General features: G+C 38.3%; 1 protein-coding gene and 1 pseudogene across 2 annotated transcripts in view; one reads left to right on the top strand and one right to left on the bottom strand.

Moving 5' to 3' along the window:
- The window catches only part of PHF20 (PHD finger protein 20), a 146,612-nt gene that overhangs the window by 70,471 nt on the left and 61,157 nt on the right, over positions 1-14,984 (top strand). Inside the window, exons 6-9 of the mRNA XM_080813576.1 lie at positions 2,957-3,344; positions 8,571-8,684; positions 9,451-9,639; positions 10,159-10,338. Coding sequence (XP_080669702.1) covers positions 2,957-3,344; positions 8,571-8,684; positions 9,451-9,639; positions 10,159-10,338 — 871 coding nt within the window. The remainder of the gene's footprint in view (positions 1-2,956; positions 3,345-8,570; positions 8,685-9,450; positions 9,640-10,158; positions 10,339-14,984) is intronic.
- Positions 685-1,022, bottom strand: LOC308349837 (transmembrane protein 256-like; annotated as a pseudogene). Its single transcript has one exon. The product of its transcript is annotated as a transmembrane protein 256-like (transcript).

Raw genomic sequence — 14,984 nt, 5'->3', positions numbered from 1 at the left:
GGACTGTGTAGGTAAGAACTTGTTCAGAATTGTCAGATTGTATCTAGAACCTCCCCAAATGGAAGTCCAGGGCTCCAGATAACAAACATTCAACTGTTTACTCTGCTGTACTGAATAAATTGATTAACAGCACTTGTGGTGTTTGGGTTGGAGATGAGCACCTTATCCAGGGTGGATTGGTGGGTGCTTCAGTTCCCAATTCCCAGTTATCCCCAAGTGTCTCACCTCATCTCGGATCTGGTGGGTGATCAGGTATAGGCCCGCAGTTCCTGCTTGTGTATGTTTTTTTTTCCAAGACAGTGTTGTATTTGTCAGGTCTCCTCAGCCCTAAGGATCTAGGGTTCCATAATGGCTATATAAAGCTTAACTTTTTTTAAAAATTATTTTTTAAAATTTGCCTTTCTCTTTTAATCCTTCCCTGTTTCAACTCTTAAAAAAGTAGTCAGAAATTAAGAGGCACCTGTGTGGCTCAGTCGTTAAGCGGCTGCCTTAGGCTCCGGTCATGATCCTGGGGTCCTGGGATGGAGTCCCACATCTGGCTCTCTGCTTGGCGGGAAGTCTGCTTCTCCCTCTCGCACTCCCTCTGCTTGTGTTCCTTCTCTCGCTGTCTCTCTCTCTGTTAAATAAATAAATAAACTCTTAAGGGGAAAAAAAAAAGTACCCAGAAATTAAATACAAGGAAGCTCAAAGAGCCAAGGCAAGCCAGCCCAAGATTAGTAGGCTCCCTCCCACAGGAGCCAAAGTCTGGACACTGGGTCTTCACTCAACCTGGTAGTAAAGCTGGTGCAGAATAAGGTGGTTCCAGAGGCTAGTCGTAATCCGGCCCCAAGGGGCTTTCTACAACAGGGCACCCATAATAGGACCAGGCTGTGTAAGAAGTGGTGTTTTTTGGCCTTGTCTAAGAGCTCCCTCCTGTAGGCATCTGAAAACTGGGTGCCCTGTGTCCTGTAGGAGGCCAAGCCTAAGGCCCCAGCTCTAGACAAGGTGCCCAAGCAATGGAATGCAGCCCCTGGTCCGACCATGACAGTGAGTGGTGTCACGTGCCTCCAAAGCTTAACTTCTTAAAAATATTAGTCATAGATAATTTTTAAGGCTTTTTTAGTATATTATTAGAATAGATTTGAGGTTTTTTTCTGTGTAATCGTGCTGCTCTAAATGTTTTGATAATTTATATATTAGGAACATTAGTTTTTTTTAAGTTATAAAATAATATATAGGGTATAGGGAATTTGGACACTATAGAAAAGCACAAAGTAAAAATGATGTAATTCTGTTGTCTAAATATAGTTTCTCTTAATGTATTGGCTATATCCTTCTGTGTTTTTTTGTTAAATATTTATATATATTTTTAAAATTAGGGTCATATAGTATATTACTGTTCCATATTTTGCTCCCTTTTTTTTCTAAAAAAAAATGGGGGTTGTATCTTGCTCTTCTAACAGAATAACATTTTCTTAAGTTCTTAATAGTAATGGGAATATGGCTTTGCTGGCTCTTTAGTATTCTGTAATATGTATATAACTGTTCAGTGTGTAGCCAGTTCCCTAAAGGTCATTTATATGGATATTTGTAAGTCTGGGAGTCCAAATTCGATTATTCTGTTAGTTCCATTTCTAGGAATTCATTCTAGTTCAAAAGTATTAACTTTTAATTCTTTTGGCACAAATTGAGAATGCTTCTCCTTCTTGCCAAGGTGGTTATAATTCATAGTTCTGCCAGCAGTTACTGAGGAGTGCTTGTTCTCAAACCTGCTTTCAGAAAATTTGGGGGGCTTGAAAAAATATTTCCTTCTAGGCTCCAGTCATAGGGATTCTCCTTGTTTTATTATTTTTCCCTCTGGGACAAAGTAGACCTTCCCTCACTGACTATTTAGGCACTCCTTCCAGCTTTTGGGAGAGATCTGTGTGCCTAGTATGTGCTAGTTGCTGGGGATCCCCCATATGAACATGATATGTGCTTCCTGCTGTTCTGTAGAGGTCTTGGAAGAGAAATACATCCACAGACTTAATTGCAGTTTTGGAAACTCCAGAGCATTCAGAGCTGGCTTTCAGAGCTGTGTCCCACTAGGACACAGGAGTTTTAGAATTAATTCTTTAAAAGTTATTTAGGAGGAAAGTAACCAAGAAGTAGGACACTAGACAAAAACTTAGCTTCAGAGTATAGTTGGTACCTTTGCTGGACTAGGCACAGCCTTTACCCAGTTGAGGAAGCAAAAACCCTGCTTCTGGGTTGGACAGTCTTTTTTTGTTTTTATTTTTTTTAAGATTTTATTTGTTTATTTGAGAGAGAGACAGATAGTGACAGAGATAGCAAGAGAGAACTCAAGCTGGGAGTAGAGGGAGAAGCAGGCTTCCACTGAGCAGGGAGCCAGACATGGGGCTCAATCCCTGGACCCTGGGGTCACGACCTGAGTCGAAGGCAGACGTTTAATGGACTGAGCCACCCAGGTGCCCCATGGGTTGGATAATCTTTATAGCTTTCCTGTTCAGCCTCCAGTTACTAGTTTGTGTTCTTCTCCACACAGGGCATCAGCATCCACTGGCAAATTGAGCCAGGCCTCTGAAAGGCCCTGGGTCGGGGTAATCATGCTTGGGACGAGGAGGATATAACTTGGGGGCATTTTCTTAGAACACCTCTGTCAGAAAGATTGCTTTGCAGAAGTTGTTCCTGGGGTATTTTCTGTCCCTTTAATTATCTAATGAGTTATTAGTAATCAAAATATGGGAGATCACTCTGTCTCGGAAGGAATTGAACAAGACGGTTGTTTCTTTTAAATTTAGGATTGGTTCTCAAGCCTCAGAGTATGGATCAATATTTTCAGTGGTTCTTTCAATTATGTGACACAGCATATGTCCTGTTTTAATTTGTTTGTCTTCATAAGTTTGCAAAATACCATCTGATTTTATATTTGCAAGTAATCACAAAGTGTGTTTCATTGCTATTTTGCTCATTTTAGAATATTGTGGGTAATGCTAGGCCTAAAGAAACAGATCACAAAAGTCTTCCATCGTCTCCTGATAAACGAGAGAAGTTTAAAGAGCAAAGAAAAGCCACTGTCAATGTGAAGAAAGAGAAAGAGGACAAAGCCTTAAAGACAGAAAAGCGTCCCAAGCAGCCTGATAAAGAAGGAAAGTTAATCTGTTCTGAAAAGGGTAAGGTGTCAGAGAAGAACCTTCCCAAGAACGAGAAGGAAGATAAGGAGAACATTTCAGAAAATGACAGAGAGTATTCTGGAGATGCTCAAGTGGATAAAAAACCTGAAAATGACATTGTGAAGAGTCCACAAGAAAACTTGAGGGAGCCAAAAAGAAAACGAGGCAGGCCCCCTTCCATAGCTCCTACTGGTGAGTTTCCTAAGTGGGGTCTGCATTGGGCAATGCCAGAGTGTTCTGTGGCTTTGGTGGTTCTTTATCACTTCCATACTAAAGTTCTTCCATTTTTATGACTGACTTTGAATCATCTTGTGATCTGAAAATAAGTTATGTTTGTGGAACTGAATTTTAAAGGAAACCTATCCAGATGAATGTAAGTTGCAAAACATGTCCTTGACTAAGCTTCTGGGGTGTACATAACTGTCCACGAGATGCTTCAGTTTATTTGGTAAAACCTAATAAGCTAAGGCCTTACGCCTGTGCCTATTCAGATGATCTCAGGTTAAGTAAGCTTAATAGAACCTGGGATTAGGAAATAATAGTTTTCCTGAGAGACATGAAATAGAGAAGAAGTAATTAGATGTGGGTGTCTGACAGAGCCTGGATCAGAGAACACTGGATCTAAGAAGGCATGGTGCATTTTGAAGTTGAGCTATCTGGAGAGTGATTATGGGTTTGACATTTTCACAGTCCAAGTAAAAAACTGAGATGGCTAGTTGGTAAGAGTTAAGGTTAAAGGATACAGATTTAAGGAAGAATGTATGGTTATTTTAAAAAGTTGAAATATAGAATTCTTCAGGAATATCCAAGAATAAAACACTTCCTGAATTTCTTTCTAGATCAAACACTCCTTCTCTCGGTCAGTTCAGTGACATGATGAACCCTTAGGATCTCTAGTTTGAATGCTGGCTAGGATAATCTGGCAGTGGTCTTTACAAATTCTTGCTTGTATATTTCCTGCATGAATATTGAAAAACTGAATCCTTTAGTACATGTTATTTATTTTTTGGTTTTATTTTTTAAGATTTTATTTATTTAGACAGAGAGAGACAGAGAACACAAACAGGGGGAGTGGGAGAGGGAGCAGCAGGCTTCCCGCTGAGCAGGTTACCAGATGCAGGGCTCTATCCCAGAACCCTGGGATCATGACCTGAGCCCAAGGCAGACTCTTAACGACTGAGCCACCCAGGCGCCCCACCTTTAGTACATTTTAGAATGGTATCTACTTTTTCTCACAAGTTTATATAACTGCAAATGATATATTTAAAATATCTTTTTTTTTAAAATTTGAAAATCATTTAATAGATTTTCATTAGAACTGCAGAACCACAGAGTTAGCTCACTTACTGGTCCTGCATGATGTGGAATGCAGAGTGAATCCTATCAATCCAGGCAGCTACATCAGACTTAATTTCTGTGGAAAAAAAGTCTGCCTTAATTTACTACAAATAAATATTTGTATTCATTCCCAGTAGACAGCCTTCTAACATCTGAGTTCTAACTTTAAGATAGGAAATTAGGAAAAAAAAGATAGGAAATTAGATATAGTTTGATTTCTTCCCAGATGAATTAAGCCATCTCCTCCTTTAGTGGTTGTAACTGTGCGCAGAAGCTGAGCATGCTGGAATTGCCCCTAGGCCTAATTATGGCCTAAACTTGCACTGTCCAGTATGGTAGCCATTAGCCACATGCGGCTGTTGAGTACATGAAATGTGGGTGGTCTAAATTGAGATGTGCTGTGAGTATAAAGTCTACTCTGGTATTCAAATACTAAGTAAAAAAAAAAACACCCCTAAAATATCTCAACTTTTTATGCTGATTACGTGTCAAAATGATGTTTTTGAGTGTATTGGGTTAAAATATATTCTTAAAATTAAATTTACTTTTTTTTTAAAGCAGTTTTTTTAAAAAAGATTATTTATTTATTTATTTGACAGACAGAGATCACAAGTAGGCAGAAGGCAGGCAGAGAGAGAGAGGAGGAAGCAACCTCCCCACTGAGCGGAGAGCCCGATGTGGGGCTCCATCCCAGGACCCTGGGATCATGACCTGAGCCAAAGGCAGAGGCTTTAACCCACTGTGCCAGCCAGGCACCCCTACTTTTTTTTTAAACTAAAAAATTGAAAATTACACATGTGGCTTGCATTTGTGGCTCTTGTTATATTTCTGTCAGACAGCAGAGGCCTAAATTCACTGGCTTTTTCTTTAGGATTCTGGGAGAGAATTAAACTCCAGCTGCCCAAAGCATCCATAGTGAATTGACTTGTCTTCTGTGCGTTGAGAATGGTAGTAGTTGTAAACCATAATTGGGAGAATTGAGAAACTTACCTCTGTGTTCTGTGTTCAAATGAGGAACTCCAAATGAGAAGGTCTGGAGATTTTAAACCTCTGGGCAGTGTGCCATGTTAAGATGTAGGATGATCCCTGGGGCAAATAATACATTATATGTTAATTAAAAATACTATTAAAAATTAATTTAAAAAAAGATGTAGGATGACTGTTAGGCCTTTTTTTTTTTAAGTGGAAGGAGGGTACTTAAGCAGGGAGGGGTAGAAAATTACTTTGAATCATCCTGGTAGAAGGCTGATGTGTCCTCACTTCAGGTTAGAAAAGCATGTGTATGGGAATTGAGTGCTCTGAAACAGATTTCCCTTTAGCTGTTCATGCTCTGGCTTGTACCCTCCGGAAAGTATGTACTGGGGTAGTTGTATTCAACTTTGCCTACTGCCCCTATGAAGCCACATGACTTCACTCAGATTAAAAAAGGTGGGGAGGCCTTCAGTTTATTGCTTTCATTTTGTAAGTGCAAGTTTCATGCCAGATCGATTTAATAGAGAAACAGTGTTTTCCAAGTTTGCCTGAGGCATTTCTCCCCAATCAGAATCTCTAGAATTGTTAACAACCTTCCCAGATGATTCTTAACCGTAAGAAGAGTTTGGGAAACACTAATGTTCTGTGTAGTCAGCCCTGGTTTGTATGTGGTATCAAAGTGAAGAATGCTTACCAGATTTCTTCTGTGTAGTTCAAATGTCCTTTAAAAATTGCTTGGAAAGGGGCGCCTGGCTGGCTCAGTGGGTTAAAGCCTCTGCCTTCGGCTCAGGTCATGATCCCAGGGTCCTGGGATCGAGTCCTGCATCGGGCTCTCTGCTTGGTGGGGAGCCTGCTTCCTCCTCTCTCTCTGCCTGCTTCTCTGCCTACTTGTGATCTCTGTCAAATAAATAAATTTAAAAAAAAAAATTGCTTGGAAAAAGCTCATTGACCCAGTGGAGCATTGAGCTCTCTAAAGTTTACAGACTCGGAACAGAATCTGAGTTATTTAGGGAGGGTTGTTTGTATTTGTGTTTAATTTGGAATGTGTATGATTTCCAAGTTCTCACCACTTGGAACAAAATAATGTTGGCACATTGGGAAGATTGAACACAGCCAAGGAGTTCAGCATACTCATTAGGTTTGCCTCCTCAGAGCTCAGCCCGTCTCTTGTTGGGCTTTTCAACATGGCAGATCTAAAGCTACTGGTCCTCAGTGAGTCTTCTTCCCCAGTCCCCAAATCCCCTGCCCTCTGCGGGCCACCCCCTTAACTCTTTCCCCCTTTCTCTCTCTCTCACCTTTCAGCCTTCATCAGACCCCTTAGCCCTACCTTCTCCCCAAGCTTTCCTAGTTTCATTTGTTTTGTTTTTTTTCTTCTGCCTGTTTTTTGGATCCTCATCTTTCATGATTGGGGAGAGCTTAAATGTTGGGTTTAAAAATAAAGAGTGAATACTATCCAAGGGTTTAGTGTCTGCATTGCTAAATTATGTCAGAGCTGGATTTGTTGGGATCAGCAGCCTTGCCTGGGACACTGACTATCAAATAGCATGGTCTCCTGAGATTTTTCTGGAATTGTTTTTAAGAGATTATAAATATTGACATTCTTTTTGGTCCCTCATAACTAGGACCAATGCCAACCTAACTAATTTAGCAAGTAGGGATTGAAAACAACACTCAAGCTGTAGTCCCAGGTACACATTTTAGGAATTAGGCTGAATGTTGGATTTCCTGAGTATTGGTTAAGTCAAGTTTTTTTTTTTTTTTTAAGATTTTATTTATTTATTAGACACACAGAGAGAGATCACAAGTAGGCAGAGAGGAAGGCAGAGAGAGAGGAGGAAGCAGGCTCCCTGCTGAGCAGAGAGCCTGATGCGGGGCTCGATCCCAGGACCCTGAGATCATGACCTGAGCCGAAGGCAGAGGCTTAACCCACTGAGCCACCCAGGCGCCCCGGTTAAGTCAAGTTTTGATGAGGAGATTTGATGGTGATAAAAATGACTTTTTTTAAATTGCCCTTGCACCTTCATGTTTTAAAGTAGTCATGTTGGGGGTGCCTAGGTGGCTCAGTCAGTTAAAGTGTCTGCCTTAGGCTCAGGTCATGATCCTGGGGTGCTGGATTGAATCCCGCATTGGGTGTCCTGCTCAGCAGGGGGTCTGCTTCTCCCTCTCCATCTGCCCCTCAAACCTACCCACCCTTGCTTGTGCTCACTTTCTCCCTTTCTTTCTCAAATAAATAAATAAAATCTTTTTTTAAAAAGGGGGTGGGAAGGGTAAAGAGAAGGGAGAAACAGACTCCTCACTAAGCAGGGAGCCTGAAGCGGGGCTGGATCCCAGGACTGCACCCTAGACCATGACCTGAGCCTGACCTGAGCCGAAGACACACGCTTAACTGGTGGGGCGCCTTGAACAACCCACGCGCCCCTAAATAAAGAAAATCTTAAAAAAGAAAAAATTAAGTCATGTTGGGGCTTAGTGTTTTATTTTTATTTTTTATTTTTTTGAAGATTTTTTTTTTTTTATTTGTGAGAGAGAGAGAGCGCGCACATGCACAAGCCCCAGGAGAGAGGCAGAGGGAGAAGCAGGCTGCCTGCTGAGCAAGGAACCCGATGCAGGGCTTTATCCCAGGACCCTGAGATCATGACCTGAGCTGAAGGCAGACACTTATCAGACTGAGCCACCTAGGCGTCCCTGGGGCTTAGTGTTTAAAAGAGAGGATTTTAAGAGAGAAGTGTATACAGAGCTGGGTCATAAGAGAACTCCCCCCCCCCAAAAAAAAAAGATGAAGGAAGGGGCACCTGTTTGGCTCAGTTGGTAGAGCATGTGACTCTTGATGTTGGGGTTGTGAGTTTGAGTCCCACAATGGATGTAGAGATTACTTAAATAGATCTTTTAAAAAAAGAGGGAAAAAGAGATGAAGGAGTTCCTTCTACAGGGTGTCTGCTTGTCATTAAGGAAGTAGTTTCACCCGTTACACTTAACATTTTCTTATTAGCCCTTTGGGGGTCTGTTTATCATGCAAGTTTATGTGTATGTTTTATTTCTATATAATCAGGGGGATTGGGCACGAAGAAATTATATAACTTCTTTTGTGTGGTTTTATATACACTATAGCTGTGGATTCAAACTCTCAAACTTTGCAACCAATAACATTGGAATTGAGAAGGCGGAAAATATCGAAAGGAAGTGAAGTCCCATTAAAACGTCCCCGGCTTGACAAAAATTCATGTGAGTCTCCAGTTTGTGTACGTGTGACTAGAACTTGATGCTGATTGGGTTATCCTCCTCTGTATTCATGTTGTTTCCTATTCCCAAAAATAGGCTCTAATGCTGTTTTTGGTCATAGGAGCTAATGTGGATGGTTTGGGTTGGATAAGAAAGAGTTTTGCTTGAAGAAAAATAAATCCCAAAGCAGAAACTATATTAACGTTGGATTCAGTGGTTTCTTCTTCATGCCTATAAACTACATTTCAATTGGAAATTTAATGGCTTAGGAAGGGATGGTTTTCATATGTTGAGTAAAACTTGAAAAATGCTATTTATTGATTTAAAAAAAAATACTTTGGCTCCAAAAATGATTTGTGATTTTTCTATTAGCAATAATCGCGCCTCGGATAAACCTCATTGGCTACGATACTGCCACTGCGCAAAGCTGATTTGTGATTTTTCTAAGGGTTTATAAACCTGACTGACTTTGAAGATTAGTACATAAACTTGTAAGTTGGGAAGCCCCAAAATAGAACTTAGTTGTCAAGATTGGGGCATGACCTAAAACAGATTTTTCAGACCATGAATAAGGATGATTCTCTCCGGGCAGAGAGATTCCCTTTACTTAAAACTACAAATTAAGAAAGGATATTTCCTTTTATCACTGGTCTAGTATTCTAGAAGTTTCTGTAAAGTCCTTATAGAGGTAACCAGCCCAGAAATCTGTATTAGCAGAGTTATTTCTTCTTATTGGGTTCTTGACCATAACTCTCTTAATGGTTTATAGCCCAGGAAAAGTCAAAAACCTATTCGGAAAACACTGACAAGGACTTATCAAGGAGACGGTCCTCCAGGCTGTCCACTAATGGGACACATGAGATCCTAGATCCTGACTTGGTTGTGTCAGATTTGGTTGATACGGTTAACATTGATCCTTTGCAAAATACATCATCCAGTAACAAGGAATCTGAGGAAGGTGAGTCAGAGTCTGTTCTAGAATGATCTTGCCAGCTTGCCTCTCTAGTGAGAACCAATCTAAATCATTGTATACAACCTCCACAAGTTTTAGATGGTGTTGAATTAAATTTTTGAATGGGTTGCAGTTTTTCTTATACTCTTTTTCACTGGCGATTCAGTAGACAAACTTTCTGAACACGTTTGTGATTGTTTTTACTTGAATATGTCTGAATGTTGGAGGTACATTGCTTAAAGGGTCCTGTCCCTCTCTCTGTGTTTCTGGTGTTATCTTGCTCCAGTGCTTCTGCCTTTTTGTCAACACTTCCAGAAAATCCTCCATTTACTTTGGTCTTTTTTTGGCCTTTTTCTTTGAGATGCTCACAGCCCTGGCTGTATGTGCTGGAACCTTTGAATGTATTCTTGTATGCTGTGCGGTGGGTTTCCTCTAAAAAGTCCCTGGATATCTTAGTCTGCTGTGGGACTTTTGGTTGATTATATATGTGTATATGTTCCCTGGGCTCTCTTTTTTTTCTTCTAGGTCAGTTAAAATCTCCTTTGGAAGCTGACCAGGTCTCATCTGCACTGACTTGCCATTCCTTTGGTGATGGATTGGGGGCTGCAGGCTTGGAATTGAACTGCACGTCAATGGGAGAAAACAGTATGAAGACGGAACCGGCTTCTCCTCTTGCTGAGTTACAAGAGATTTCTACTGTGGCAGGTTCCTATTAGTGTTAACTTAATTGTCTTCTGTATATACTTTTGCTTCTGCTTTGATGGTGAATTTAAAAAATGTACTTTTCTATGATGTTTTTTCACCTTATTAATATTTCCTTATCATTTTAATGCTATATCTTTTTCATTTCTGATATTGCTAATTTGTGTTTCCTCTGTCTTGATTAGTATAGTTTAGGGATCTATTAATTTTGTTGATGGTTTCAAAGAACCAATGTTTTACCTTAATTTTCCTGTTTGTCTTTTTAAATTGCCATTGATTTCTTTTTTTTTTAATCTTTTGCTTTTAAAATTTCTGTTCTAACCTTATTTTCTTCCTTTACATTTTTCTAGAAACTTAGGTCATTTAAAAAAACACAAAAAACCAAAAACTTAGGTCATTAGTTTTAATCTTCTTTTCTAGTATTAGCATTTAAAGTTACAAATTTACCACTAAGCCTTGCTTTTACAAATTCTGATATGTTGTATTTTCAGTTTCATTCAATTCAAGATATATTGTGATTTATTGTTGATGATGGGTTAACTTTGGAGTGTTTTGTTTCATTTCCAAGTATTGGGGTTTTTAGAGATACTTTATTGTTACTGATTTGTAATGTAATTCTACACTCTATAGGATTTTAGTCTTTTAAAATTTGATGGGACTGATTTTATGGCCCAGCATGTGATCTGTTTTGGTAAATGCTCCATATACACTTGGGGAAAAAAAAGTGTGTTCTGCCATCATATATCTGTTCTATGTGTCAATTAGATCAAAGTGAATGATGGTGTTTTCTAGACATTTATTATTATTATTACTACTACTACTACTACCATCATCATCATCATCATCATCTAATTCTATCAATTTCCAAAAGAGGGATGTTGATAATCTCTAACCATGATTGTGGATTTGTCTGTTTCTCCAATGAATTCTGTCAGTTTTGCTTCATGTATTTTGAAGTTTTGTTATTAGTGGCATACACATTTATAATTGTTATGTCCTCTTGGTGAATTATCCCCTTTGTAATGTGAAATATCATGCTATTTTTGGTAATAGACTTTGACTTGAAGTCTGTTTTATCTGATACTAGTACAGATACTTTTGCTTTCTGTATGCAGGGTGTATCTATTGCTGTCACTTTTCTTTCAACATAACTATGTCTTCAAATTCAAAGTGTGTCTTTTATAGATAGTATGTACCTGGTTGGGTTTTGGTTTTAACTGCAATGTGTAGTTTGTTTACATTAAATGTATTTATTGATACAGTTGCTTTTAGATCTACCACTTTGCTTTTTATTTCCCGTTTATCCTGTGTTTTGTTCTTTTCCACCTTTCCTTTTTTTTAAGTTAATTGAATTTTTTTTTCAAATTTCATTTTAATTTAGCTATTAGCTATACTTCTTAGCATTTATTTTAGAGGTTACTTTGGGATTATGATGTATATATCCTTAACTTCTCACAGTTTACTTTTGTTTTTTATTTTATTTTTTTAAGATTTTATTTTTTTAATTTATTTGGCAGACAGAGATCACAAGTAGGCAGAGAGGCAGGCAGAGAGAGAGAGAGGGAAGCAGGCTCCCTGCTGAGCAGAGAGCCCGATGCGGGGCTCATCCCAGGACCCTGGGATCATGACCTGAGCCGAAGGCAGAGGCTTAACCCACTGAGCCACCCAGGCGCCCCTCACAGTTTACTTTTACTACTGAACCACTTTATATAAAATGTGTAGTCTATTAATCCTTCCCCCTTTTATGCTCTACCTGTCTCATGATATATCTATATATGCTATAAAATTCACAATACAGTATTACAATTTTTGCTCTTAATAACTAGGTATTATGAAGATGAGGAGGACAAATGGGGCTTATTTATGTACATATTTACCATTTCCACTTCTTCATATCTTCCTATTTCTTTTTAGCCTAAAAATTTTCCTGTAGTTTTTCTTGTAGTGTAGGTTTCCTGGTGACAAATTCTCTTGGTTTTTATTTATCTGAATGACTTTATTTAACTTTCAAACTTTAAGAATATTTCCACTGGCTATAGTATGTTGAGTTTATAGTCTTTTTTTTTTTTTCTTTTCTTTTTAGTTACTGTAAACGTGTTTCACAGTCCTCTGGCCTCTTTGTGAAGGGACGATAGTGATCATTCATATTGTTGTTTCCCTGTATATAATGTGTTTTCCTTTTGGTTGCATTCATATTGTTGTTTCCCTGTATATAATGTGTTTTCCTTTTGGTTGCTTTTGAGATTTTTTTCTTTATCATTGCTCTTTAGCAGTTTGAGTATAATGTATTTTTTTTCACCATCTGAATTATTTTTTTAATTAATTAATTTTTTATAATTTAAAAAAATTTTTAATAAACATATAATATATTATTAGCCCCAGGGGTACAGGTCTGTGAATCGGCAGGTTCACACACTTGACAGCACTCACCATAGCATATACCCTCCCCAATGTCCATAACCCCACTATCCTCTCCCTATCTCCCTCCCGCCGACAACCCTCAGTTTGTTTCGTGAGATTAAGAGTCTCTTATGGTTTGTCTCCTTCCTGATCCCATCTTGTTTCTAAAATGTATTTTTTTAACCTATTTGAGAGTCACTGAGCTTGAATTTGAAAAGTAGTTTTTTAAATCAATTTTCAACTCATTATTTCTATATATTTTTTCTGTCCCATTCTCTATGTTTCTATCTTCCTTTATTGATGACTCACATTAGAATTAGGTTAGAGCCTTTGATACTGGGCCACAGGTCACTGGGACTTACTGAATTTTTCTGTTCTTTTCACCCTTTCCCCCCCTTTTTTCAGATTGAATAATTTCTATTTCCAAATTCTTTCTACTCTCAATTCTAGTCTGCTGTTAAGCCCATCCAGTGAATTTTTTATTTCTAATGTTTTTTATTTTTATTTTTAATTTAATTTTTAAAAGATTTTTATTTAAAAAATTTTTCTTAAAGATTTTATTTGACACAGAGAAAGAGAGAGGAAGCGAGCACAAGCAGAGGGAGTGGGAGTGGGAAGGGAGAAGCAGGCTCCCTGCTGAGTAAGGAGCCCAATGCTGGGCTTGATTCCAGGACACTGGAATCTTGACTAAAGCTGAAGGTAGACTCTTAACCAGCTGAGCCACCTAGGCACCCCATTTCTGATGTTTTTTAGTTCTGGAATTCCCCTTTTTCCCTCTAGCTTCTCTGCTGAGATCTTGGAGTCTATAAATTGATTATGAACATAGTTTTAATAGTTGCTTTTAAAGTCCCTGTCTAAAGTTCAGCAGCTAGATTATCTTGGAGTTAATCTCCATTGATTTTTTTTTTTTTTTTTTTACTCCTGCCTGCAGATCACATTTTCTTTTTCTTCGTATGTCTAATATTTTGTACTGCATCCTGCTCCTGGTGTCTGTTGTGTTGTAGAGCTTGGATTACATTATGTTCCTCCAAAGAATGCTGATTGCTTTGTTCAAAAGGGCTATTAATTTGGCTTAACTCAAATTCCACCTTTTTTTCCTCTGCAGTGGACAGCAACTGAAACCTCTGTTTAGTTCTTTTAGCTTTCGTTGGGCTGCTTGAAACGTTCAAAGATCAGCCAGAAATTTAGGCAGAGTTAATATGAAGAAATTGAGGCCACCCTTTTGTGGCTGTCTTCTTTAGGACTTCCTCTCTCATTTTCCAGCTGTTGTAGTTGCACTGAACTTTATCTTTTATTTCTTCAACCAATAAGACTAAATTTCTTACTTGAGCTGTAGCTACCTGGTGTTACTGACTGGAGCCTGCTTTTTGGTAAAAATCCTTAAAATATGGGAAACTTACCTAGTGCCCTTCTCTTACTTCAGATATCTAACTCTTGTTTCTGTAGGCTATTTGTTACTCTTTAGTGTCTTTTCCTATTTGTTTTTTAAAATTTTTTTTTCTACTTTATGATGGTTATATACAGAAGGGATGTTCCACTATGAGAGTTTCTAACATGACTGAAAGAGAACATGTTATGGTAATAGGCAGCATAGGAAGTTGTACACATTTAGTGCTACACAGAGGAATTTTTTAAAGTAGTGATTGCTTGTTGCATTAATAGCTACTTGGATGTAACATTTCGATAGTGTTATATTTGTGGTAAATGTTCAGTGTCCAGGATGGTGCTGGCCATGAATAAATCTTGATCCTTGCCTTTTACAGTGAAGAACATCTAACCCACTTTTTTTGTGTGTATGGGTATTTATTTTTTATTTTCATTTTTAAAAGGTACTATAAAAATAATACAGATACACTGACCATAAAAGTGTCATAAAGAGGTATTAGGAGTTAAAAGGAGAAGTGTCTTCTATCTTGCTCCTTTTCCCTTGGGTAAACCTTTTTATTCATTTGTTATTTTTCCAAACCCTTTTTTATATTTTTACATAGGTAGGGAAGCAATTAAGATTTTATTGTTCTCTTACTTTTGTAGTCTTCTACTAGCCCTTTGGGATAACTTTTTTTGAGTGTAATTGCTGGATTTAAGGGAATGCACATTTTAAATTGTATTAACAAATTACCCTCCAGAAAGACCATTCCACTTAGTATTTTGACCAAGAGTTATGGTAGAGTACATTTTCCCTTACATCCTTACCATCTATGGGTGTTAGTCATCTTTTAATTTTCTCAAATATTTGTTAACATTGTGGT

This window comes from Martes martes (genome assembly GCF_963455335.1).
Source record: "Martes martes genome assembly, chromosome: 9".
NCBI lineage: Eukaryota > Metazoa > Chordata > Mammalia > Carnivora > Mustelidae > Martes > Martes martes.
Note: the sequence above shows the minus strand (reverse complement) of the source record. Positions and strands in the feature narration are given on the sequence as shown.